The sequence below is a fragment of the Sorghum bicolor genome, chromosome 1 (genome assembly GCF_000003195.3).
Source record: "Sorghum bicolor cultivar BTx623 chromosome 1, Sorghum_bicolor_NCBIv3, whole genome shotgun sequence".
Lineage (NCBI taxonomy): Eukaryota > Viridiplantae > Streptophyta > Magnoliopsida > Poales > Poaceae > Sorghum > Sorghum bicolor.
In genome coordinates, this window is record NC_012870.2 from 11,575,965 (window position 1) to 11,601,876 (window position 25,912).

The window sequence follows — 25,912 nt, forward strand, 5'->3', positions numbered from 1 at the left end:
CTAGAACCCACCACTTCTATCTAGTTTTGCCATCAGCCCCTTGCTTAGATAGATCACAAACTTGGGAACGGTCATGCTATCGCTGGTCGCTGCCCTCTTTGGCTCCTCTTTCATTGTGTGCTTCTACGGTGAGAATAGGATGAGGCATGGAGAGCACAGCTGCACATGGCTGAAAGTACTGTTTCTGATTTATTATGAGAGAAAAATACAGCTGACTGGCAGAAAAAGTACGGTTTATAAGACAAGCGAACGAATGCCCACACAGGACCAGCCCATTTATCGTCCGGAGAAGACACTCTACAACACATTGTGGATTTCTTGGAGCATGGTTGAAACCGGCATTTCACGAGACGACTCCTACAGACCGCTACTTGTGAGGGAGTTTTCTACAATTGTTAGCCAATCCCGGTGAAGGTTTCAAACGAGTTTCGTTCTCATTTAATGTTGTGACACATCAGCAAATTTGCTAAATTGACAAGTTAATTATGAAAGAGAGAGATAGCAAGAGTTTTATCTAGATGAAACTTGTTCTTAGATTGAGTTATTGACACAAAAACTAACGTGATAGTCTTGAAAATTGTATCCTGTTAAGAATGGCTTTATGAGACGCATATGGCTCAAGGTCAAGGAGACGTGTTTTATGTGCTCTAATAGTTTTTATTAGCTAGGTCCATCAAGATTCTCTAGGGATCTCACGGTCCCAAACAATGGTGGAAGGCAAGGACAAGAGGTTTGACAAAACAACAACTACAAATCAATGTCTACATGATCTAAAAAGAACGCATGTAGAAGGGTCTTTAGTCACACTACTCCCATACCTCTGCGATTGCCATTATAATTAAACATGATATCCAACTATTGCTGCTAGGGGCTGAGATGTAGGGATGTATGCTAGAAAATACAATGATTTAGTTTCTTCCTGTATTTTGTTTTCTTTTAGTCCTGTAAATACTTTCCAAAATATGATTTCTACTATATAAAACGACACACAGAAAAACAAAGAAATGCAGAGCAAATTTACGAGAAAACATGGTAAATAGGATAACCCATAAAGTTAAGCTTATATTCGCAGACAAATCTGTTTGAAATAAATCTTACTCTCTCCATCCTAAATAATAAAATGTTTAACTTATTTGACCTCAAGTTTGACCACTCATCTTATTAAAAAAATTATGCAAACATACTCAAATTTAAATCATTTTTGAAGAATTTTTATTAATAAACCAAGCCACGGCAAAAAAAGTGATATTTTATACAAAATTTTTGAATAAGATGAGTGATCAAATTTGATGTTAGAAAAGTTAAACGTCTTATAATTTGGGGTGAATTGAGTATCTTTTAACCTCATGCAAAACAAAAATCCTGACAGTCGGAAAAACGCATGTTCCCTGCATTCCTGCAACGGCTAACCCGGAGACGAGTTACCACCACTGTCCCGCATAGCCCTTGATCACTTGATCCAAAGCGGTCTGCAACCAAGTTGCAACCTAGGAAAAAACAATCGTAACATCTACCTCATCCACCATGCAACTTCTGATAACTAAAAGTCAAATGTTTCTAATTATTTAGAAAATTTCTAGATTTTTTTTCTCTAGCATGTGTAGCCTTGACTAACATGGAGTCGAGTTGGGAGCCTCGTTTACTTCTTTTGTTTGAGACCACAATATATACTAAATTATTAGCTGCTAACAAAAAGAAATTGGTTAAGAACATATACAACCCACAAACAGTTTGTTGACTATAAGTTTTTCTCTACTTTATTATACATAGACAAATAACAAATAGCTTGTAGAGTTGCATGTTTAATTATCTACAGATTGTTTTATGCTTCCATCTATCCATGATCAAACATGAATAGAAGCGAGAAATTATTTAACTATCTGCAACTTTCATCTTTGATCAACTTTGGAAAAAATAGAAGAACGTTCTTTTTTCCCCCAAAGACCATGCAAATCACCCGAAACTTATAAAATGCATATAAAATAGAATAAATTAACAAATCACTCTGTATTCGAAATCCTGAACTTTATATAAATCCTAATTTATTTATCATTTATATTTTGTTGCATTTTTCACCTAGAACCAAGCTATGGCCGGCCCAAGCTAACCATGCCACCACCACGCCATTCGACGGCCGTGCCATCAGTCATGCCCTTGGACGGTCATGTTATCGCTGACCTCTTTGGCTCCTCTTCCATGGCGTGCTTCTACGGTGAGAATAGAATGGGAAGGCAAGGAGAGCATAGGGAATAGGCAACGCTCACACGAGATCGGCTTATTTGTTACTTGGAGAAAATATGCTCTACAACACATTGACGATTTCTCAGAGCATGGACTGAAAACCGGCGTTTTGCAAGACGATGACCTAGCTCGGTCGGACTGCTGCTCGCTAGGGGGTTCTTTGAAAGTGTTATGAGACGCAGACGACTCGAGGAGACGTGTTGTATGTGATCTAATAGCTTTTATTAGCTTATGTCCATTAAGATTCTCTAGGTATCTCACGGTCCCGAAGAATGGTGGAAGGCAAGGACAAGAGGTTTGACAAAACAACAGGTACAAATCAATATTTACTACATGATTTGGAATATCTAGAAAGAACAATGTAGAAAAGTCTTTAATCACACTACTCTTACACCTCTACAGATTGTCATTATGATCAAGCAGGACATCGTCCACCTATTGCTGCTAGGGCATGAGATGTAGAGATGTATGCTAGAAAATGAAATAATTTAGTTTCCTCCTGTATTTTGTTTTTTCTTTAACTCATGTAAATATTTGTCAAACTATGCTTTCTACTATTTTAATATATATGGCCATGTTTCAAAAAAATTGATTTCTCTATGTGCAATTATTTTAAGATGTAGGGGTATTGTTTTTGGCAAGTAGTTCTTTTTATCAATCTAGGAACCAGTCGCCGGTAGATTTGGTAAATAACTGCTACATTTTCAAATTAAGATCTTTGCTATCTAACCTTTTCGTGATTGAGAGCATCCCAAATAATGGGCCTCTAAAGCATTTACTTTTAATTCGAGAGCTCCTCTACTTTTGAGAGCTTTGTTTCTGGCTCGACTTCAGCAACAATCCTTAAATCAAAATCTCTACTTCCTTGATCCATTTGTCAGTCACACTATTACTATTATTTTTTCCTTCTATCTCTCACTTTTTCTGTCATCGGCACCACCACCCCGCACCACGGCCCGTTCTCTTCCGTCTATCGCATAACCCTCCTCCTCGGTGCCTTGATGACACCGGCTCCTGTGCGAGTCCCTGCGCTCCTTCGATCCCCATGGGTGCAAGTGTGGCAGTGGAGGGCATGAGTGTGAGGAGATCAGTGCGGGTGTGTGTGTGGTGGAGGCCATGAATGGAGAAGTCATCGTGAGGAGACTGTCTAGGCGCAGAAAATGAGTCCCCACCCTCCTCATTGGTGCAACCGCGACGATGGAAGAGGTTGGTGCAGGCGCAAGTGGTAGATGTTGAGAATGGAGGATAAAGAGAGGAGCCATTGCAGAGAGACCAACATGGGTGATTGAGGCTGATGCCGAGTACACAAGGAGCGGGCGATGGCGGATCGGACATGTACAATGCGAGAGACAACGATGAATCTAATGATACCCGAAGGAACATGGGAAGGGAGGGGGAAGGGGAGGGGATTTAAGGGCCCTCTAATTTTAATGACAAGAGCAGGGAACATGGTCGAGAGTATTTTTCCCCTCATGGACCTTATATAAGCTAGATTATCTTTTAATGTCTAAGTTCTTGTTTAATTCGTGAAAAAAAGTTTTTGGATAGTCTAGCATATTTATAACTATAGCAATATGTGTCTAATTATGGACTAATTAGGCTTAAAAGATTCATCTCGCAAAATAAATACAAACTGTGTAATTAATTATTTTTAATCTATATTTAATGTTTTAAATATGTGTCTAAATATTCGAATGTGACGGGACGAAAAGTTTTTAGCTAAAAGCTAGACCCAGTTAAATATGTGTCTAAATATTCGAATGTGATGGGACGAAAAGTTTTTAGCTAAAAGCTAGGCCAGTTCACGGATAGCTTTTTTCACCACACGAAGCATTTGCGCCCGGCTTACCGTACAAGACTGTACTATCACAAATGCCGCAATTAACAAGGTGTGATTAAGCCATTGCACTCGCATAATCAACAAGCGTCACATTGAACGAGCCAATCAGCGTGAATTCAACTCGACCGGAAAAAAAATACCAAAAATCCTGACGACCTGTTGCTTTGCTGCCAGTCTGATTGGAGATGAGCGCGTGCGCCCCTTCCCCCCTCCCCTGGGAGAGAGACGGAGAAGTGGATTAGGCCTTGTTTAGTTCCAAAATATTTTGCAAAATCGACACTGTAGCTATTTCGTTTGTATTTGACAAATATTATCCAATCATGGACTAACTAGGCTCAAAAGATTCGTCTCGTCAATTTCGAGCAATCGGTGTAATTAGTTTTTATTTTTATCTATATTTAATATTTAATGTATGTGTCTAAAGATTCGATGTAACGGAAAATCTGAAAAATTTTGCAAAATTTTTTTTAACTAAACAAGGCCTTAGCGGAAGGAGGAAGAAGAAAACCCCTCTCTGGTCTCTGCTGCTCAAGAACAGTTATCCCCCATTCCCCACGGGGGGAAAGAGAGATTAGCAGAGGAAACAAACCCAGGCTCCCAGCTTGTATATGTATAAATACCCTAACCCCACCCAGCACCCAAGAACCGCATAATCGAGCAGGAAGGAGGCGCCTTTCCGGGGTTTTCCCTCTCCAACTCGGGGGCTTTTCCATCCGGCGGCGGTTTCCGGCGAGATTCTTTGACCCGGCCCGGTGGTTGTTTCCACTGATTTCCGTCCGCTATTCCTTCCTCGTTCTCGTTGGTTGCCTTACCTTCCCATTCCCCTGATCGGAGCCTGTCCCCGGCGGGCTCCTCGAGTGAGTTTACTGCCCGTTACTTGAGGGGAGAAAGAGCAGAAGGAACAGAGAACAGAAATCTTGGGGGTTCTGATCGGATCCGAGGACGGGGCAATGTGGTAGGAGCGGCCATTACTGCCGGAGTTTGATCCATCCAAGGACAAGGAGGAGGCCGCTTTCTTTTTTGGTGAGCTTTTTGGCCTCTGCGCCGTCTCTGTTCATTCTTTAAAGCGACTACGCAACAAAAGCGGTCGCAGAAGTTGCCATCTTTTTCCTTTCATCATTGCTGATGGCATCGCCTGCCTGCTCACACTCACGCAGAAGCAGAGGCTCCCGAGGCGCCCGCCATGCTGCGCAACAGATCGAGAAGCAGGGCGGTTGGTGCTGGTGCCGGTGCCAACCAAGGAGGACCAGGCGGCGGCCTCATGGCTGAGCTCCCCGCGGCCACTGCCGCCCAATCGCCGAGGCATCCTTCGTCCGCCTCTTCTGCTGCTGCCGCTCCTGTGTTCCCTTCCCCGAGGCCGTTCGTGGCGATGGCGCTGCCGCCCCAGGCCGGGCTGCTGCTGGACGGGTCCTTCGAGGGCCCCTCGTCAGCGGTGAGCCCCACCTCCATTCTCGAGACCAAGCAGTTCTGCTGCTCCGCGCTGCCTCCGTTCCTGTCGGAGAGGAGCCTCCGGCGGGCGCACACGGACGCAGCTGTGGCTCCGGAGCCGGCCGGCGTCGGCCTCGCCGACGTGCTCCGGGACCACGGGGACGCCAAGGTCGCCGGGGGCAAGGTGGTGTTCGGGTCCCAGCTCAGAATCCAGGTCCCATCCGGCAGGGCCGTCGAGCTGGTCTCCTCCCCGATCGAGTTCGGCGCCAAGAACAGGGACGCGCAGCTCGCGGTGCTGTCGCCGGCCAGGAGGTTCCTGCCGGAGGTCGTGAGCTCGCCATCCGCCCGGGTGTTCGCCGGCGGCGTGGCCGTTGTGCCTCCCGGGGAAATGGCCATGTCGGAGGACTACACCTGCGTCATCTCCCGCGGACCGAATCCGAGGACCACGCACATCTTCGACGACTGCATCGTCGAGAGCTGCGGGGATTTGCTACTCGAGAAGGCTGACAAGGCCGCGTCCTTCGTCGCCGGCGGCGCAGCCGGGACGTGTGGCTTCTTGAGCTCTTGCCATGCATGCAACAAGCAACTCGGACATGGCAATGACATCTTAATCTATGGGTGAGTAATCATCTCTTATTTCCTTTTGTTTCCACAGTAACGATTTTCTGAATGAAATTCCATTTGGGTTCACTGTAGATCAACAGAACAAATTGCTGTATTTTCATATGAGAACAGAACTAATCTGCTCCTTTCTCGTAAAGTTAGATGCATGAATGATATGTTCATATGAGAGCAAGGACAAATCGCTGTCAGACCATTGCCTGTCCTAGAGGAAGCATGAATGAAAAATACATAATGAATCTTTTGATGTTAGGAGTTAAGACAGCACCTTTGATAACATGATCTGCTAGATCTGAACCACACAACAACAAAACCAAAATAACACATTCAGACACGCAGTATATGTGTTACCAGTTTATAAGAATTTAGCTTCCTGTACTAAAATGGACAGCACCCTGTGTTCTCACAGTGTAATATTTTTCCCATTAGTGACCCAGGAATGTAAAATAATGCCGATTTCATAACTCTTGCTTAGATGATAATAAGTGAATTGAAATAGGTTTGACACATGACACCCTATAGGAGTGAATTTAGGCTAGTTAAAAAAATCCCATCAACAGCGAAGGCGGGTTAGGACATTTTTTTAGGCTAGCAATAGCAATGTTGAGTTCCTTTACTGTACCGTAAAAGCAGTGCCCTGGAGAGTTTTGATAATGTACTGTTATTTGACACGAAGATGGCTTTCATCATTGCCTGGGGGACCTTGTGAGTAGTTCTAACGATGGAGTCATTTATGACTTTCTGATTGGAGTGTGGATCATACAGTACATATTTAGTGGATCTTATCAAGATTATATCAGCTTTAACGTGACCAATGTTCACTGATAGTTTGATACCCCTTTTAAATTTATTACTATACACTGCTCATCGGAAACATGTTGCTGGCCATTTGAGATTGTGACGCCTCGATTCCCTGTTGCTTTCAAGGGAAACTTGCTCCTTGTTTAAGCCACATATTTAAAATACAGTGCCACCGTGCATCAAGGGGTCCCTTTGTATGTTTACTTGGAGCAGCTGCTTATAAGATTTAGAATTCCAGATTGTTACGTTTCACTTTCACATCGAAAACTACACAAAGGAGTTCATTATCCTATGGTAGGGATTTATATATTGACAATTTGCAAGGTTTTAAATTAATTTGCACCCATTGATGTTGCTAAATGAGGTCCACGTCCCAAGCCGTGCTGGTTTTGGTGCTCCTACTCCTAACTCCTGACCATGGCAGGACCAGCCATCATCGACAAAACAAAAGTTTCAACATCGTAGCTGCGAATTTGACAGCCTCTTGATACCAAAAAGATATACCGAGTTTGCTTGGATAAGACGGCGAAAGGGATTTCCGCCTTGTCTTGTTCTCGTTTTTCCTTGCTTGCTGTGTATGATGATCCATGGGACTATGGGAGTGCTAAACGCTAGCTTTGAGATGTGCTCCCAAAACATTTTTGGTTCGCATCTTTCTGGTTCTCTAATTCCTCGAGCACAGTAGTTTTTATTTGTGCCTGTGCTGTTCACAAAGACGTAGCGTGAGCAGCGCTTCTCTCGAAAAGCTGTACGCGTTTTATAATCCAATCAGTTAGGTCATCACTGTTCTGTTATGATATAATTGTTCCTTTTTTTGTCTCTCTTTTCTCCAGAGGTGATAAAGCATTCTGCAGCAGTGAGTGCCGGTACCAGGAGATGATGCTTTTCGACGAAGCAGTGGACAATTTGCGCTAGGCGATGAAGGGAAAGGAGGGTGTGTTAGTGGAGGAGAAGAGAAGCCATGATGATCCTGAATAACCGAGACGAGATTTCTTTCTTCTTCTTTTTTTGCCCCTTTCTTTTGTTTCCTTTCGTTCTGTCACCTTTGCGAGATTGCATGCTGTTTTTGGTCATGGAGGAGGAGGAGGGAATGATTTAGTCTTTTGCGGATTAAAGACCTTTGGCGCCCACTTTTGTAAGAGGTTGAAGATTGATGACCTGGGCTTCTTGTTCATGCAACTTTCCCAGTTAGTTCCCAGCTATGATGCTCCTGTTCTGTGCTTCTTCGAATGCTTGTCCATGTGACTCACTCATTCAGAGTGGATTCTGAAGTAAATTGAAAGAAAAAAAAAAACTTAGCTTCCTTTGCCCTGTTTCTATATGTCCATCATCACATTCTGTGCTTGGTAATCCATCAGAATCAGATTTGTACTGTCCAGCAGTATTTTCCAAAAGGATGATGCACAGAATTAAAAAAGAAACACTGACTTTTTCAGTGATTCAGGGTGCTAAAGAAGGGGTAGGGTGGAGCTGGAGCTTGGTGTAGCAGCTAGGCTAGCTCATGGGGGGCCAGCCGGCCAACCAGCAGCCCAGCCAGCCAATCACTTGTAATAAACTTGCAGGCCCCCCCACAAGTATACTAACATCTCAACAACCCCCCTAATCATCATGGTGTTTTCTGTAATTGGATTGGATGGAGCCCTGGGAGGGAGTGTGCTGGACCGATGCTATGCTAGCTGATTGTGATTTGTCCTGGCGTTGTTAATGAGTTCATCTCCACGCTTTGCCCAGCGGACGGTCTGATTCTCTCTTCGCTTTCCTTTCCTTTCCTCCTGCTTTTGGTTTGCTTGCTGCTGCTACTCCTACTACTCTACTGCATTATTGGCGTCGGCACACACAGCGTATGAAATTATTGTGAATGAATCAAGCGCTCGTGCTTTAGCAGTTGTTAATCATGGCAAAGGACGCTGCAGCTTTTGACCCTGGAACTGTTCTGGGAGACATTCAGATGGACGCTTGTGGCCGGCCGTTTGGGCAAAAACTGGTAGAGTGATAGGGTGACCTTTGGGATCATCAGTATGGCCGGTCTGGCTCAGTGAAAGATGCAGCTTTAACTTCATCTGCTCCTGCTTGCTAGTGTGTCACTCTCTCTAAAATGAAGGCGTCAGTTTATTGAAGCCAGGCCATCAACTCTGGACAGAATTATCAAAAAACAAAAAATCCTCCGGACAGCTAATTGCACCTATGATAAGATTCTCGGTATTCATGGAAGAGAATATATGAGGACAAATATTTTAATGGGTCAAATAATTCCTGATCATTTCAGGTCATTTGTTATGAAGTACTAGTACGACAGACTAGCATTATTCAGAAGCCTGAAATACTCGTACTTGATGATGTTGAACGTTACTTAAGAAATGCTAACATTCTCAAACTAATGTTTCAGAAATGTTGACAAGGTCATCTGGTCTACTCCGATACCCTGTCTATATCATCCATTGGAGCTACACGATTCCTCTATTATTTCTCTGATGACACCCGAGTATAAAATGTGTCAAGTGACAGGTTACTTGTACTTAGCAAATACAAATTCTGGGGCTGCGTATTACACAAAACAAGCATTTCTCTCACTCACACGCCTTCCGTAATTAACTAACTATTATGTACCCCCCCCCCCCTTTTTGGTAACAGCACCTTCTGTTTTTTTTTTATCTTAATCAGGAGGGGTTGCCCCCTACTGGATTTTATTGACTGAAAGATAACAAAACAAATACATTCTGGGCCTGTTTCTCAAGAAACAAAGAAAGAAAGGGAAAAAATCTGAAAGATTACACATAACAGCACCTTCTGTACTTCGATCACCAGAAAATGGTGCTTGTTCTTGTTCAGTTGACGGGCTCACGCCGGTGAGGTTTTGGAGGCCTGGTGCCACCTGAGCTAGAGGGATGCCATACGTGTGTACTGTCTAAGAGATGCTATGTTCTCACAAAAATATTGCAGAAACATGGACAAAGCCATCTGGTCCGTCCAATACCGTGTATTAGCTTCACGCAGAACTCCGTATAGACATAATGAAGTGGTGTTGGCTAGAATTCGAAGTCAGGGATTTTTATAACCTTGATTGATGTTAAATTAAATTAAGTTGTATGTCCTGAACTCCTGATGAGTTGCACGGTTGCACCCAAAAGTCATCGAACTGCATGTGGTGACCACTTGCACTCAAAGATGTAAGCTGACGGGGACAATGGAGTAATGGACTGTAGTACTACACAATAGTACAATTAAGCTTGAACACCATGCCTAGTCATTCCACCCGAGGAAATTGATTGTTTCTTTGTAGTGTAATAAAACCGTCACTACCAAGTTGCAATACACAAATTCTGGAACGCACATCACCGAACAGACAACCATGTTCAGGTGGCATAGCTATCAGCGCCCGGTACGACACCGAGTCGATCACGCACGGTCGGACGACAAGAAGCTATACATCACCGCGTCTCTGGCCTCGCCGCCGCGTCCGGCGATGTAGCGGCGCAGCACCCCCTCCCTGTGGAAGCCGGCCTTCTCCAGCACCCTCTGCGACCGCACGTTCTCCACGTCCGTCACCGCCTCCAGCCGCTCCAGCCCCGGCAGGTCGTCGAACACCCTGCCCACCACCTGCACGGCAGCACGGGGGCGGCATCATGGAGACACTGACACGATCACGATTCACAAACGACGCCATGACCAAGCTAGAACACCGAGCTGCTAGTTACAGTACCATCCTGATGGCGGCGACGGCGATGCCCCGGCCCCACTGGTCGTGCGCGAGGGCGTAGCCGATGTTGGCCCTGCGTCCTCCCTCGTCGGCGTACGGCCACACGGACACCTGCCCCACGGGCACGGGGCGGCCGTCGCCGCCGCCGACGCAGACGGCGCGGAACCACGGGTGGCCCAGCACGGTGTCCCGGATCTGCGCCACGGCCTGCTCTCGAGTGTCGCACCGCGGCCGCTTCACCAGGTACCGCATCACGCGGTCGTCCGACGCCCACGACATGAAGGCGTCCACGTCCGCGTCCGCCAGGCTCAGCTCCCGCAGCGACACCACCGCCGGCGCGTGCTGCCGCCCTCCGTCCCGTCGCTGCCCGTGCACGCCGCCGTCGCCGGCTGGCTCGTCCATCGTCGTTGCTCGGCTCCGACGGAGGACGGAGCTTTGCTCAATTTGGCCTCCCAGTCCCAGCCCCAGGCCCAGGCAGGCGTGTGCGCATCGATCGATCGCTGCAACCGTAGGTGCGACTTTGATGTGTTGCGATTCGCGTCAAACGTACGTGTCGCGGTCAATCGGTCGGTCGTCAATCGTCATTTGGATAAGAACATGATTGTTCGAGTAATTAACAACGTTGCACTGCACGCACTACCGAATCATCTTATTTTGCTCTTCTTTTGACTTTCCAATTCATATAGTACGGTGGTACGTCTGTTCATATTTTTTTTTTTCCCAAATTATGTATCACTCACACACATGATACGCGACAGCAAAAGGCCAGGAAGAGCATAGCATCGCGGCCCATCATCTACGGCCCATCGGGCTTGTTGTCACTCTGCTGCTGCTGCTGGCGACGGTCCGTATCCGTATCCGTATCGACGACGATGCTGAAGATGACCATGTCCCTGGGCCGGCCTTTGAGCAGGATGTACTTGCGCAGCACGCCCTCCCTGACGAACCCGGCCTTCTCCAGCACGCGCTGCGACGCCGGGTTGTCCACGTCGGCCACGGCCTCCAGGCGCAGCAGCCACGGCCACGCCGCGAACACGGCCGCGGCCGCCGCCCGCACCGCGCGCGTGGCGACGCCGCGGCCCCAGTGCGCGTGCGCCACGCGGTACCCCACGGACGCCCTGAACAGCCGCCCGTCGTCGTCGGCTTCGGCGGGGGCAGCAGGCTTCACGGAGATGGACCCGACCACGGGGAGGGGCGCGCCGGCGCCGGCGCTGGTACCGGCGCAGATGGCGCGGTACCACGGGTGCGGCAGGACGTGGTCGGCGATGTAGCGGCGGGCCTGGTCGATGTGGTCGTAGGCGTCGCGGCGCTGGAAGAGGACCACGCGAGGGTCCGACGCCCACGACATGAACGCCTCCGCGTCCGCGTCGGACAGCGTGAACTCGCGGAGGGAGACTTCGAGCTCCGCCGCTGGGGCAGGGGCTCCTCCCTCTCCCTGCTGCTGCTGGTGCTGGTGCTGGACCTCCATGCTCTCTTCCTCTTCGATCGTCACCTCAACGCCTCGAGCTCGAGCTCGCCGGCTGTCACTTAACGTAAACTCTCCGGCGTGTCTGCTCGATTGTGCTTGTGTATATGTAGGCAAGGCATGCATGTAGCCGGTCTTGGTCTCTTGATTGAGCAGCCAAGCTTGACCAGAAACGACGGAGGTGTAGTACAGTAGTACTAGTGGTCCATGGTGTTGACTTGAGCATTCAGAGACCACGCGCCGCCGCCTATAAACGATTGTTTCTTGGGGCTGCGGTACGGTACACGTCAGCATGGTTTCTGCTTGCTATCTCATATAAGGCTATCTCCAACGGGAGAGCCAGTTGGAAACCCAAACCCAAAATGGGTCTCCAACACAATACCTATAGCCTCCAACAGAGAACCTATACAGAAGACCCACTTTGGGTACCAGGAGAGGCATAACCCAAATTTGGGTATCCTCTCTCCTCGAGACCCATTTGCAGAGAGTGTTGTCTTTTAGGTCTTGTTGTTGGAGAAGACTAAAAATAGGTATGGAACCTTTTACCTGTAGCGCTATCCAAAGGACAAATGGGTCTTGTATTTTGGGTGAGGATTGTTGGAGATAGTCTAATAACCGCATTAGGGCACTCATAATGCAGACTCTATTATAGAGTCTAAAGTTATTTATTACCTCGAACAATGTGGACTTAGAGTCTAAATAAGACTTGGAGTCTTATTTTTTCTAACTCTTTCTTCAATAAATATGCTGCCACATCAGCAAAATACCATAAATAACATGTAATTAATTGTCTTGGACTCTGTGATAGAGTCTTACATTGTGAGTGCCCTTAGGCCAGTTCCGACCCTTCTAAAATTTAAATAAATGATTTTCATAGCTTAGCTGTCGTGTTAGCAAGAAAACATTATTAGAAATTCAAAACTAGAAAAGATACAGCCCATAATTTCTTTAGATGAGCCCGTTATTAATATGCGAGAAGGTACTGGAGTCGAAGACCCGCCAGCTTGCGTGCCGAGCCAAGCCGACAAAACATGTAGAATCATTTAAGTTTATCCGCCAAATTTATCTTCAATAGTGATTTTTTTACAATAAATTATTAAACAATAATTTCTGTTGTGACTTTTTAGCCAAGCAAAACAATGAAGTGCAGCCACAGATATTCAAGCGAATGTTTGGTTCATGAATAGATGTTGGTAGCCACGCACATTTTATAGTTCATTTATTTGCCACAGCTTAGGCTTCAGTTACACCTTAGGCAGAGTCTGCCACATTTAAGCCTAGGCAAATTACCCGATACTCATTACTTGTACCTGAATTATTCAGATCCGGACCCGAATTATCCGAACCCGAGGTACCCGATCCTAAATTCGGATAGCAATTTTGATTACCCAAAATTAGTTTGGATAATTCGGGTAGTATCCCCCGGTATCCGAACTACCCGAATTACCCAAATATTTGTCTATATCTTTGTATTTATCATGTGTTATTAGTTAAATATTAGAACTTATCAATTTGTTAGAACATAATTCTCTTTGTTTGAACAAGTGATAGTAATATATTATTCTCTACAAAATGCTATTGAAATTCTATACAAATTCCTGCTGAAATTATATATAAATTGCTATTGAAATTTTGTATAGTGTATTGTTTTTGAAAATTCGGGTAAATCGGGAATACCCGAACCCGAACCCGAATTATCGGATACCCGAAATTACGGGTAGTGTTTTTCAGGACTAATATCGGATAACAATTTTTATTATCCGAATTTTGAATTACCTGAACTACTCGATCCGAAAAAATCGGATAACCCGAATGCCCAGGCTTAGCCACAGTGGCGTATCAGGCGTTGGCTGGGACTGGGAGTCAAACGGCCCAACGACACTAGTGACGATGAGATGACATCTATGAATATAACCACTAATTATAAGGTGAGCTCGTTTCTATGTTTGCATAATAATAAAATTAAGAATTGGTTGCTACTTAGTGGCAGATGACGGAAAAAATTCTAGGTATGGTGAAATCGAAAAGCATAGATATATTCAAAATATAACATTTATAATTTTACACTAGTTGCTCTGTTTATTTTTGGTTCACCTGTAAGTGATGATACTTTATTGGGAAGGTCATAACTCCTTCAATTGGAGTGTGTCTCAGGTCAGTGAACACTTAATGAAAAAACTTATTTGATAAGCTTTTAAATGGATGTGATTTCACCTTAATATAACATCAAAAAGGCTTCCAAATCATCAAGTTGTTGTTATTTCTACCGGGTGCTACGATGTCGTTATGAGCATGATATTCAACGTTGGGTTCATATTGAAGTTAGGGCATGCCCCCAAAGAGATGGGGAACACACCAAAAAAGCCCCGCGCATCCTCCACCTTGGCTATCGACTTAGGAGGTAGCAAGGGTGTGAAGGTCCGACTCATATCAAGTCCGGCTCCATTCGAACTCTAGGAGAAGCCTGTAAAAAATAGATGCATAGGACACATATGTACTCCATTTTTTATGAACCACATATGGATGGAAAGATAAATTCATAAGGTAACCAATGACATTGGTCCCACATCAAAAATTCATCAGAGTCAACGAGAATCGTCGAAACAATTCTACACCTAGAATCTATCAGGGCGCTGCATTGTCATCTTTTGGGCCATTTTGGCCACATAACGTGTTGTGGCTCCTTATTTGGCCACATAACATGTTCTACACCTTGAACATTTGAAGTGAACATTTGAAGGGAGATATAGGTTGACAATGGAGAGGAGACACCTAGGGTTTTGAGACAAGCAAATGAGTGGGGGCGGTGAGAGTCCCTTGCCGCCTTTGGGCAATATATATAGGCAATATAATGCAATGGATACTTACAAGTGACCCCTTGGTGAAGATGGGTTTTATATTCCACTACACTAGCACTAGCTGAGCATTGTCTAGGGGAGGCTTGGCCCATATATCATATGGGCTCCCCTAATAGCAGTCCCTCAGCTACTAGGTTATGGCTACTATATCACCTAGTGGATGATCATACGAGAAGAGGCACAAATACAACTCGAAACTTGGGCATGAGGTTGGCCCTTCATAGCTTATATGTGTGCGCGTCACTAAAAACTCAATCCTAAAAATCCTCTGGAAAAAATGGCATGGAGAAAAGAGCACATACACTAATCTAGCCTATGCATGTGCTAACTCTCGAGGCTTTTAGCTTCATTTGCCTTGATGTTAATCTCCCCAGTTTATGGGGACGAGGTTCCCGATCTTTCTATCAGGTAATGATTACTATCATTTTGGTGGAGATTGACATGCAGTGGAGATTGACACACTGATACAACTTCAAATAAAAAAATCAAATATTATAACCTTAGCACCATTTCTTCTCTAGTTATCAACCATTTCACTATTTCGGTTGACAATGCCAAGAAGGCTAACCTGCCAGTAAAACAAAGAACACAAGAAAGAACTAAAAAACACACATCTCAATGTAGGTTACAATTGCAGATGTATGGTTAGGATCTCAAAAGTGAGGTTTCACAACCGAGGACGGCGAGTGTTCGATGACAGATTGATCTAAAGCAAAATCAAAATCCTAATATTGACAATTGATTATGTGGTCTAAGTGTGGCTAAGGACCCATATGTGTGTGCTGAGGAGTCCCAACAGATGACGATGTAGCTACAATTTAGAATGTTGTATCGGATCAACACCTAGACTTAGACTCGCCCCTAGGGTAACTAAATGATGGGTGTTTCTAGGTGCAAGCCTCCTTACAAACCAACCAGGGCTCAAAAAGACAATAAAAGATAATAACATATAAAAATATGAAACTTTTTGTGACCAAGAGATTTTTTGTGAGTGAGGATTCAAACCATGATTTAAGTCTTAGGATTTCTTTGTTGAATATTTGGACCCCCTAAATGATTTTAAATAAAATATAGTCAACTATAAATTTTTAAATCTCGTTGAACACTACAGTTTTGATATATACATCAAGATGCAATGTGTCTCCATCAAAGTTCATTTAAAATTTAAAATTTTAAAAATATAAGAACTTATATCAAATATTTAGATTCCTAAATCATCTTAGATGAAAGGATGCCACCTCTAAAGTTTTAGATTCCTTTTGAGCATTAAACTTTCTTTATATAAAAAAGTCTACATTTACCCGTCTTCATATGAAAAATGTTATTAAGATTTTTTTTTTTGCATGAGAGGCAGGCCTCTTTAATTGTCCCTGAAAATCCAGTGAGTTCTACGTTGTAAGGAGGAACATGGTATAAGCACGGTTCTTTTTGTGAACTGTCTCTAAAAGTTGATTTTATGGACGGGTTTTATGCTAGGTCCATCTTCAACATTTTGAGGGACGTTTGCTTTCTCAACCATGCATGAACAAAAAAAGTTAGAGATGTCTCTATGAATCATTTTTCAGAAGTGGACGTCGACCTTTGGTTCTCTTTATTGATCACCGAAGCTGGATTTATATAGACAGCCACCTAGTACATCTACTTGCGCTACTTTAACAACCGTCCTATAACAACAAAATCTAACAAATTATAAAAGATACTATCGCCTAGCACAAGTGTACATAGTGCACAGTCAAAGCACAACTTTGTCAGGAGAAGTACTCTCCATTCACATGCGAGTCGTGTGAACTCACGTTGTTTGCATGAAGCACAGCAAGGAATAAGGATGGCCTCTGCCTCCATAAAGCCCAACCCCCGAAGCATGCAAAATGCAAGCTGCCAGCTATACAGCACACTGCTTGTCTGCTTGCCGTCACCCTTGAGAGAGAGAGCTTGAGAACTCACACACCCATGGAGATGCAGCACTCCTGCGGCCTCCAGCACCACCTCCTTATTGTCATTTTTCTCATTATTGGCCTTCTTCTCTCCGGCGCGTGCATCTCTGGAGTCAAGGTGGGGGAACCATGTGACCCGGAGTTCCTTGCTTGGTACATCGGTTGGTACTGCGACGGCGACCTGGAGCATCCCAACGAGATGTGCTGCGAGGGGGTGGTGGGCGCGGTCGGCATCAATGGAGAAGGTCTATTTGGCGAGGCGGTGAAGGTCCCTTGCCTTTGCCGTGTGGCGAAAGAGCGCAGCCTCGGTGTCGCAGGACTCGACATCCACAACATCCTGCGGATGTACCCCATCTGCGATGGTGTCCTTCCCGTAGGACCCCGCACCGCGGAGGCCTGCCAAGGTCGGGTCTAGGTTGACGATGGATATGATATGATCACCCTCGTCATTCAATTTTACTTTCTATAGACTAGATTTTCTTGCACTTTTGGTTCTTGCTCATGCGCATTTGCTATATCGTTATGTCGTTTTCATTATCTTCGATTGTGCTTATTAATTTTTGTTTGTTGATGTTTACTTATGGGCTATTGCCTGCTTTAACATCTCATCATCGTTTGTTTGTCCTATAGAACATTTCAAAAGTATATGTATCGATCATGGAAGAGTTCTCACACTCTGTTGTACCTATGAAATCTTGTTCCTAGTTTGATTTCTTTGTTACATACTCTCTCCATCTCTTTTTAACTGTCGTTCTCACTTCTCGAGTAGTCAAACATATTTAACTTTGACCGCATATACAAAAAAATTATTAATATTTATGATACACAATTAATATCATTAGATACATTGAATCTATTTTTATAATAAACTTTATTTAGAGATATAAATATTGCTAGTATTTTCTTTGACTAGCACGAATACCATAAGGATACTTAAAAATGAAGGAGTATATGCAACCAAATTTGATGTGGTAACATATTATTGGGGTGTGGAGGGGAGGGGGGTAAACCCTAGATGGAGAGAATGTGATAATATATAATAAAATAAGAAAACATCTGGAGCTAAGAAATACATAGAGAAACAAAAAGATACAGTTTAAATATGCTAATTTCTTTTAGGAAACCCCCTTCCCAAGCGTGAACGCATTGCAAAAAGGAATAAAAATAACAAGCATTTACTGAGTTTTTATTTCCATAAGTCCCATGAGGAACACAAATTATTAGGCTGACAACGGTGGTGGATGATGTAGCGGTGGGAATTACGACGAGCCTACATGTAGTGACCTAAGGGTTTCACTGGCAGTTGAGCTAGAGACAACCTATGGGCCATTGCAGTATTATGTTACCGTTATGCAATAGTTGATGTGTAGCAATAGCTAGCTGGTGACAGTTCTGTTGTAGTCGTCAGATTTTTGTTATGGCTGTGATGGAGCTGTTGGGTTGGTTGCTGATATTGCAAAAATGATCATGGCCCCTATGCATATCGTGGAAGAATTATAAACAAAATTCTAAGATAGAACATGACAAATGTGATTGATTAAACAGACCGAAGATGTCAAATATATAGTACTGTTTGATTGGTGACCTTGATACAATGCCTAAATGGCTAGAGAGGCAAGCACGGGTTTGTTGATAGCTTGTTTGTGTCCATTGATGTTGGGCTAATGATTGGTGAGCATTAATCAGAGCGAGGCAACTCCTAAGAATTCACCCCCATTGTCGAACAGGGCCTTGCATTTCTCTCTTTTTTTTAGAAACCGGGTGACATTAGATTTATTGATATAAAAGTTTACATGCATTTCTTACAAAGATAGCCCTGATAAAAGCAAAATTACATCCAAGTCCTTGTAAGATTTTCCCGGTCATCTTCAACGCCGGCCACCGGAGTCGCCACTCGATGCGCCGTCTCATGAAGATAGGAGCGCCCAAGCTGCAACTTGAAGCCGATTCTTAGCTCGACGGAGGAACTTCTAAAGAAGCGACATACACTTTAAATGCTACATCAGTCAGCACACGGAAGAAGCCGATGCACACTTGAATCATTGAACGCTCGAGCAATCCGTCGCCGAGAGAAAGGAGATCCAGCGCCTCAAAACATGTTGATGTTGGCGACCTCCAAACAACCAACGACGAAATGACATCAAAAGAAAGACTCTAACCCGATTTCTCAAGGTAGGAGGAAACATACCTCACAGCTCCATCCCCAAAAACATGGCACCACCGTCGCGGTTGCCAGAGCTGGAGGAACAAAAGAACCAGTCGCTTGAACTCTAGGCCACCGGGATAAGCTCGCCTTTCTCGGTTGCCGAACGTTCTCATTGGGCTACAAGTGGGCCTGATAAATGTTTTTATCTAACATACAGCCCAGCCCAACCAAGTTACTTAGCTCAACCGAGGCAGATCTATTCCATCCATACGCACACCGGCAAAACCCAAACCCAGGAGGCACACAGCGTCGCCGGCGGCGATGGATCCCCTCTCCGTGCTCCGCGACTACGCCGCCCGCAACGAGCTGGACAAGATCATCTTCTCCGGCGACGAGATCCACTTCGGCTCCGACTACACCTTCCCGGCCTCCACCCCCACCGCCTTCGCATCCAAGCAGTCCGGCCGCCCCTACCCGCTCTCCGCCGCCGTCTTCCTGGCGCAGCACCACGACCTCAAGCACACCGACTTCATCCAGGCCGCGCGCCTCCGCCGCATCCCGCCCGTTTCCCTCCCCGACCGCAAGACCTTCCTCGACTTCCTCCGCTTCGGCCACAACTCGCTCCCCTCCGCCGACCCGCTCCTCCCCTCCGCCTTCCAGCCGCAGGAGCCCCACCTCCATCCGCCCTCGCCGCCGCCCGAGGACCCCGCGGCCGCCGAGGAGGCCACCACGGGGAAGCAAATCCGCGCGCTCGAGCGGCCCTTCAAGGACCGCAACGCCATCCTCGACGCCCGCGGCCGCGACTTCCTCGCCGTCTTCCAGGCCGCCGTGCGCCGCCAGGACGAGCAGCGCAAGGGCGGCGGCAAGGACGCGGCGCCCTCTTCCCGCCCCGACTCTGGCTCCGCCGCTGCAGCCCTGGCCAAGCCCAAGGTGCTGGACAGGTCCCTCGGCGACGGCGTCGTGCCCATCATCCTCGTGCCCAGCGCCTCGCAGACGCTGATTACGATCTACAACGTCAAGGAGTTCCTCGAGGACGGGGTGTTCGTGCCTAGCGAGGAGAGGATGCGGGCGACCAAGGGAGGGAAGCCAGAGAGCGTCACGGTGCAGAAGAAGCTGATTCGTACGGAGAGAGCTGGCGGCGCTGGGGGCGCCGTCTCCTTCGAGGTTAGGGACAAGCCGGCTTCGCTCAAGTCAGACGATTGGGGGCGGGTGGTGGCCGTGTTTGTGCTTGGCAAGGAGTGGCAGTTCAAGGACTGGCCCTTCAAGGACCATGTAGAGATCTTCAACAGAGGTGTGCCTCTTGCTCCTTTATTACTGTACATGGTATATGCAATTTGTTTTTGACATGGTTGTGTAGCTTCAGTGTGGTTGAAGTTTATGTTTGTAGCTTCATTTGACTTGGGTTAGTGGTTTGGGTGGGGGATGAGGATAGGGATTTGTGCATGCTCCAAGTGATGGTGATGGTGGCGCTCCAGTTAGGGTTAGGGATCAGGGTGAGGGTTCAGGTGGGGGATGAGGAATAGTGATTTGTTATTGCCAGGCCTAGACTGAAGGTTCGGGAGGTTGCCAGTTTGGCGATGGCTTGCAGCAGTCAGGACAGTGAGGTGGTGGGTGCACCACCTGCTGCAGTAGCAGAGGTTGGATAGAAGGGTTGGCTGCTGGGGAGGCTCACCGGTGTGGTTAGGAGAGGTTGGGTAATAGGGGTGGTGGTGCGTACGTGCGGTGATGGCACCTAGGGTACCGTCTGTGTGGTGGTTGGGGGTGTCAGACAATGGACATGTGTAGTCATGTAGACGGCGAGCATCTGGTGTTGGGCATGCTTGTGTTCGTGGCAGCAAGTGAGGAGAGTGAGGGAGGCGGAGGATGGATGAGACGGGCGAGGTTCGTTGATCTTAGATAGGTTTTGCATTAGCATTATTATCTGGAGAGTGCTTTCTGCCTAGATGTTTTTTTGATCTTTTAGTCACAGCTACTAGGCATTACCAAACGCCCTACTTCTGAAGGGGTCTAATTCTATTTATATTTAGTACTGGAGAAATGCTGTAACAACTGTAAGTTCAGATACTAGGCATTACCAAACGCCCTACTTTATATTTACTTGTTATATGCTTATATCACTACTTGAAATGTACCATCATTTTTCTAGACATGATTAACTTGGTAATTAAATGGTGTCTTGAGTGCAAAGAAGGAAATCACTAGATTGTTCTTATTCTCATGCAGACAATGTAGGATACTATTTGTGTAGTCTAACATCTTGAAACTTTGACAGTTATTGGTTTCTATGTGCGCTTCGAAGATGATAGTGTGGAGGCAGCCAAGGTGGTGAAACAGTGGAATGTAAAAATCATATCTGTAAGTCTGGGATTAAAGTTAGTATATTCTTGGGTACAATCAGTTCCAATGCTGCAATGCTAACATCTACATGGTTATGTTGTGGTGCAGATAAGCAAAAATAAAAGGCATCAAGACAGAACAGCTGCTCTTGAAGTATGGGAGCGCTTGGAGGAATTTATGCGGGCACGCACATAATTGTTGTGCACTCATGTAAACCTTCTATTTTCACTTTTACTGAGTTCTTGTAAAATTACACAGCAAGTTCTAACAGGATTGGATATCATGTTCTGTATGATTAAATTGTCTGCTCAGTGACCATAAGGTAATAAGCGATACATTTGTATTCACTGAAATTTTATTGAGTCTATAGTACATTACTCTTTAATAATCAGCTAATTTGGTAACATAGTCAAGGGTATACCTTTAGTTATGTGCACTTTCTGTTGATAGTAATTGAACGAGCTAGTTTCATGAACTGGATAACTTTCTTATCTATTCCATCTTTAAAGTGTTAGAATATGTGTCATGAATCAGTAAAATAGGGATTGTTAAATGTTATTATAAAGTTATTTATTTGATTTTGAGCCTTGTTTGGCTTGTGGACAACAGCTCATGTCCATAAGTGACTAAGTGCCAATTTATACTATTTTAGTGACAATCTATAACTATAAGGATTTGTTAACTGTGCAAATGTTACCCTTTTTGTTTTTGATTCACCTGTGATTGAATTACTTAGGTTTTGTGCAAATTAAGTTACTTGCCAAATTTAGTAGCTAGTCAAATTATCCCCACTTTAATTCCACAATGACAATATGGAAGGTGCTCATAATAATTAACACTCCCTATCTCAAAAGAATATAAAACATAGACTTAGGGCGTGTTTGGTTAGCATCCTCAGGCGTTGGATTTCGATCGCCTGGGGCTAGGATTGCTGCCTAGTCTGCGAGCTGCCTGCCAGGTCGCTATCCAGATTCCAAACAGGCCCTTATTAAGTACTTCCTCCGTTCCAAATTATAAGTCATTCCGAATTTTCTAGGTACATAGCTTTTGCTATATATCTAGATATCCACTGTCTAGATACATATGCAAAATTATGTTTCTAGAAAAGCCAGAACAGCTTTTAATTTAAGGCGTGTTTTGAGTGGCCGAACACAGGCTCCTCCGGCTCCTCTCTAATGCCTGACGGAGCTGGAGCCGCTAAGGAGCACACAGGAATGCACAGTAGCCGCTGCCGTAGAGGCAGAGGAGTCGGAGCCGCTCAGGCAGGAGCCCTGCCAAAGACAGCCTTAGAAAGGAGGGAGTGGCAGTTATTTGTCAAAGCATTGTAGTAGTAAGAATGAAAGAAAAATATGGCATATATTTGGATGGAGGGAGTAAATGATTATTTGCTGATACCACTGGACTCTACAACTTATATCTTATTAAACTTTTTCTAATTGATAGTCTTTGGCTATGCATCCTTGCTGAAGGATCCTTCACCTGTTCATTGTTAGGGCAGTATCCCTTCATATTTCTGTCAAATTTTCTGAAACGTTTCTCATTATCTAATACTTGTCAGTGACATTTGCTTCTCAATGTTATTTTCAGTGACTGTTAAACACCCAAATGTTATGTTGAGCTGGAGGCAGACTTTGTGCTTGTTGATTTACTGATCGGCAGAATGACTTTATTTTTCTTAAAGGGGAAGGATAAAAGACAACCATTTTCCTAGATTCAATCTCAATATTGGTCGTTGACCATAGATGGCAGAATGGAATGGCTGGGAGCACATGAAGACTGCAATCTTTGTACGCTAGGATGTATTTGTAATGTTGTACTTGCAAACTGCTAACTTCTTATTTCTAGGCAAGTATATGAGATAATTTTGCAAGTTGCGCCTGAAAATATATTTTCTCTATGCTGGTCGCTGGCTGTCAATCTTTTCGTGCTCCTGCCGTTAAGTTTTACATTTTTTCTATATATAATAATCTGCTTCAGTTTGGCGTTACAATGTAAAATGAATGGACTGATGTGTGAATATCATGATCTGATTTCCGGGGCATCTGCTTTGCTTTTGTACATTCTGTACAATGGAAACGTTTTTTATTGTAGCTGCACAACAGTAGGGTGCAGTTTCAGCTTATATATAATGTTACAATCAGCGCATTTGGTGTTCTAATGACAGCTTAGCAGACTACAGTTACACATACATGGCTGCAACCGAAGCAAGAAGCACAGCGACGAATACAGTGCCTGCAGCCATGTCTGTGGAGCGCGTCGCGCCCGCTGCATGCAGCAGTTCCGGGAGCTTCGATCCAGTGCCTGCCGGCGCCATTGCAGTGGCAGAAGCATCTTCTATGGGTGCCGGCGGTGCTCCTGACGTGCCTGGATCAGCAGCAGCCGGCGTGCCCGACGACGGTTCAGTTGCCGGTGTGGTGGCTGCCGGAGTCGTCGTTGCAGATGGAGGCGATGTGCCTGCCACCGGCGGCGTGGAGCCCTCGCCGGCGGCGGCTTCTGCACAGCATCACAAAGAGAAATGGCAAGCTTGTCAACCTGCTGGGTGAACACTGTACCAGGAACGAGCGACTGGTCTTTGTGCGAAAATCATGCATGCGTAATAATGTACCATCGCATGGGTTGGGCAGGTCGCAGACGTTGGGGATCATGGCCTGCGCCTGGCCGAGGAAGAGCCCGATGGGGCTGGGCGCGAGCTTGGAGGCGGCGCAGAGGCACGGCGCCTGGGCATGGAGGAAGCCCCGGAGCTGGGAGCAGCAGGAGGCGAGCGTCGCCGAGCCGACGCCGAAGACGTAGCCGATGCACGGGGACAGGCTGAGTGGCGCCGGCGGGCAGCTGGGCAAGGTCGGTAACGCCACCGCCGCCGTCTGCTGGGCCGAGGACAGTGTCGTCGCCGTCGCCGTGATGACGGCGACGACGAGGGCGAGAGTCACCCGGAGACACCGCCGGGCCATGGTGGCCGATGAATGATGATGACTGGGATTGACGGTGGGGTTTCGGCGAGGACAGAGGGGCCAGTAGTAGGCGACGGTGGTTTATACCGCAGGCTGTTGGGAAAAAAATGGGGGCTTTGTGTGGGTATGGGGCAAAAGATTTGTGTGCCTCACTGTCTCATCCCAGGTGGATGGGTCGGTCTATCTAACTCGCTTTGGTACGGGTGTCTGAGCTTGGATCGGTTTGCAGGCTGCGAATGCGACCCGGTGTTCTTTTCCAGGGTTTATCGGTGAACTGACGGGAGAATATATGTATATATGTCTGCCTCCATGACTCCATGAGAGGTCGATCTGTCTCAGTCTCTTGCATTATTCCAGAATTTGGTTGTTTGTCTTTTGACCTCAGCTCGCTCGGGTTGGTGATCGGCCCTCTAAGAAGGCGTTTCAGTTCATGGTTTTGGCCACTAGAGGCAAGCAGTCACCGTGAGGCCTTTGTGCACCTTGCCAGGTTCATTTTCTAGGGGAGAACTTGTTTGGAAACTCAAAACGGCTCCAGAGTAGGTTGGTGGTGTCACTTGTGTGAATCGCGTGTGGTACTCGGCAATTCTTGTGAAATACAAACGCGACATGCATGAGTGTAACTAAGAGCTTATTTATGGATCCACTATATATAGTGCTAATAATTAGCAGCTAAAAGTAGTATTAGTGGATTAAAACAGACTTGCTAATAGACCAATTAATTATTACTGTAGCTAGGAGGCTGCTAACTATTAGTTCCACTAGTAATCTATCTACTCACAACATATTAGTGGGTGGATCCAAACAACCTTTTGCTACGTACGTATTAGCTAGCTAATAATTAGTATAGCTATAGCTATTAGCTATTAGCTATTAGCTAACTAACCATTAGTACTAGTAGATCCAATCATACCCTAAATGATCATTACAGCTAGGAGTATTTGCCCCTCTAAGAAAAACTGTTTTATGATGAATCCATGAAAGAGAAATTGAGATGGTTAAACAACGGACCATCAAGCGATCCTTCCATCGTCTGTCCGATTATTTGTACTTTGGGCTTCATCGCACTGTGATCATCTTTGATGATCCCACTAAGACTACGAGGATGATAATAATAGTATACATTTGATAGTTAGGATATCGTAACCCTATATGTATCTAGGGAGGCATTTTGCCGTCCAAATCTTTATACTCTAATCACCCACTAACCAAGATGGTTATTATAGCCCAACCGCCTCCTAAAATTAATTTCTAGAGATGGTTATCTTAAATTGTTCGTCTCCATAAATTGATTTTCGAAGACGAGCACACTGTAAGGTCTGCCTCCTAAAATGCTAGAGCCTAGCCAAAGCCCACAACTTGCTCTCTATCGGGCTTATATAAATTGGGGATATAGCGTTTCCAACCCCTCACTCTGTCAGCTCACACCACTCGATCCTCCCGACGTGTCGCTCGCTCCTCTCGACACGTCGCGCGCTCCCCCCCTCTCTGTGGAGCTCTTTCCCTCCCTCCACTCTCTCCCTCACATAGCAGGCTAGCGAGCCTTTCCTCTCCCGCGCGTACCTTCCCCTTCTGTCCCTCCCTCTTCGCAGTTGTTGA

General features: G+C 45.6%; 5 protein-coding genes across 7 annotated transcripts; 2 read left to right on the forward strand and 3 right to left on the reverse strand.

The window, feature by feature from the left end:
• LOC8057188 (protein MARD1) lies at positions 4,613–8,234 on the forward strand. The gene is made up of 3 exons (XM_002464070.2): positions 4,613–5,104; positions 5,239–6,127; positions 7,765–8,234. Exons 2-3 carry the CDS (start codon positions 5,265–5,267, stop codon positions 7,844–7,846), a joined length of 945 nt encoding a protein of 314 aa, XP_002464115.1. The 5' UTR covers positions 4,613–5,104; positions 5,239–5,264; the 3' UTR covers positions 7,847–8,234.
• On the reverse strand, positions 10,100–11,187 carry LOC8056752 (uncharacterized N-acetyltransferase YoaA). The gene is made up of 2 exons (XM_002466657.2): positions 10,632–11,187; positions 10,100–10,528 (listed from the first exon to the last, which is right to left on the reverse strand). The coding sequence occupies exons 1-2, from the start codon at positions 11,028–11,030 to the stop codon at positions 10,328–10,330; spliced, it is 600 nt and encodes a 199-aa protein (XP_002466702.1). The 5' UTR covers positions 11,031–11,187; the 3' UTR covers positions 10,100–10,327.
• LOC8057189 (uncharacterized N-acetyltransferase YoaA) lies at positions 11,266–12,316 on the reverse strand. Its single transcript, XM_002466658.2, has one exon. The coding sequence runs from the start codon at positions 12,217–12,219 to the stop codon at positions 11,425–11,427; it is 795 nt and encodes a 264-aa protein (XP_002466703.2). The 5' UTR covers positions 12,220–12,316; the 3' UTR covers positions 11,266–11,424.
• LOC8056753 (protein CDC73 homolog) lies at positions 19,225–23,285 on the forward strand. 3 transcript variants are annotated; one of them, XM_021451472.1, is made up of 5 exons: positions 19,225–20,322; positions 21,304–21,386; positions 21,477–21,578; positions 21,681–21,690; positions 22,956–23,285. In XM_021451472.1, exons 1-3 carry the CDS (start codon positions 19,353–19,355, stop codon positions 21,561–21,563), a joined length of 1,140 nt encoding a protein of 379 aa, XP_021307147.1. In that variant the 5' UTR covers positions 19,225–19,352; the 3' UTR covers positions 21,564–21,578; positions 21,681–21,690; positions 22,956–23,285. The 3 variants fall into 3 exon arrangements, with proteins under 3 accessions (XP_021307147.1, XP_002464117.1, XP_021307148.1); XM_002464072.2 differs by lacking the exon at positions 21,681–21,690; XM_021451473.1 differs by lacking the exon at positions 21,681–21,690 and having other exon boundaries at positions 23,050–23,285.
• Positions 23,415–24,602, reverse strand: LOC8056754 (classical arabinogalactan protein 4). The gene is made up of 2 exons (XM_002466659.2): positions 23,974–24,602; positions 23,415–23,861 (listed from the first exon to the last, which is right to left on the reverse strand). The coding sequence occupies exons 1-2, from the start codon at positions 24,314–24,316 to the stop codon at positions 23,548–23,550; spliced, it is 657 nt and encodes a 218-aa protein (XP_002466704.1). The 5' UTR covers positions 24,317–24,602; the 3' UTR covers positions 23,415–23,547.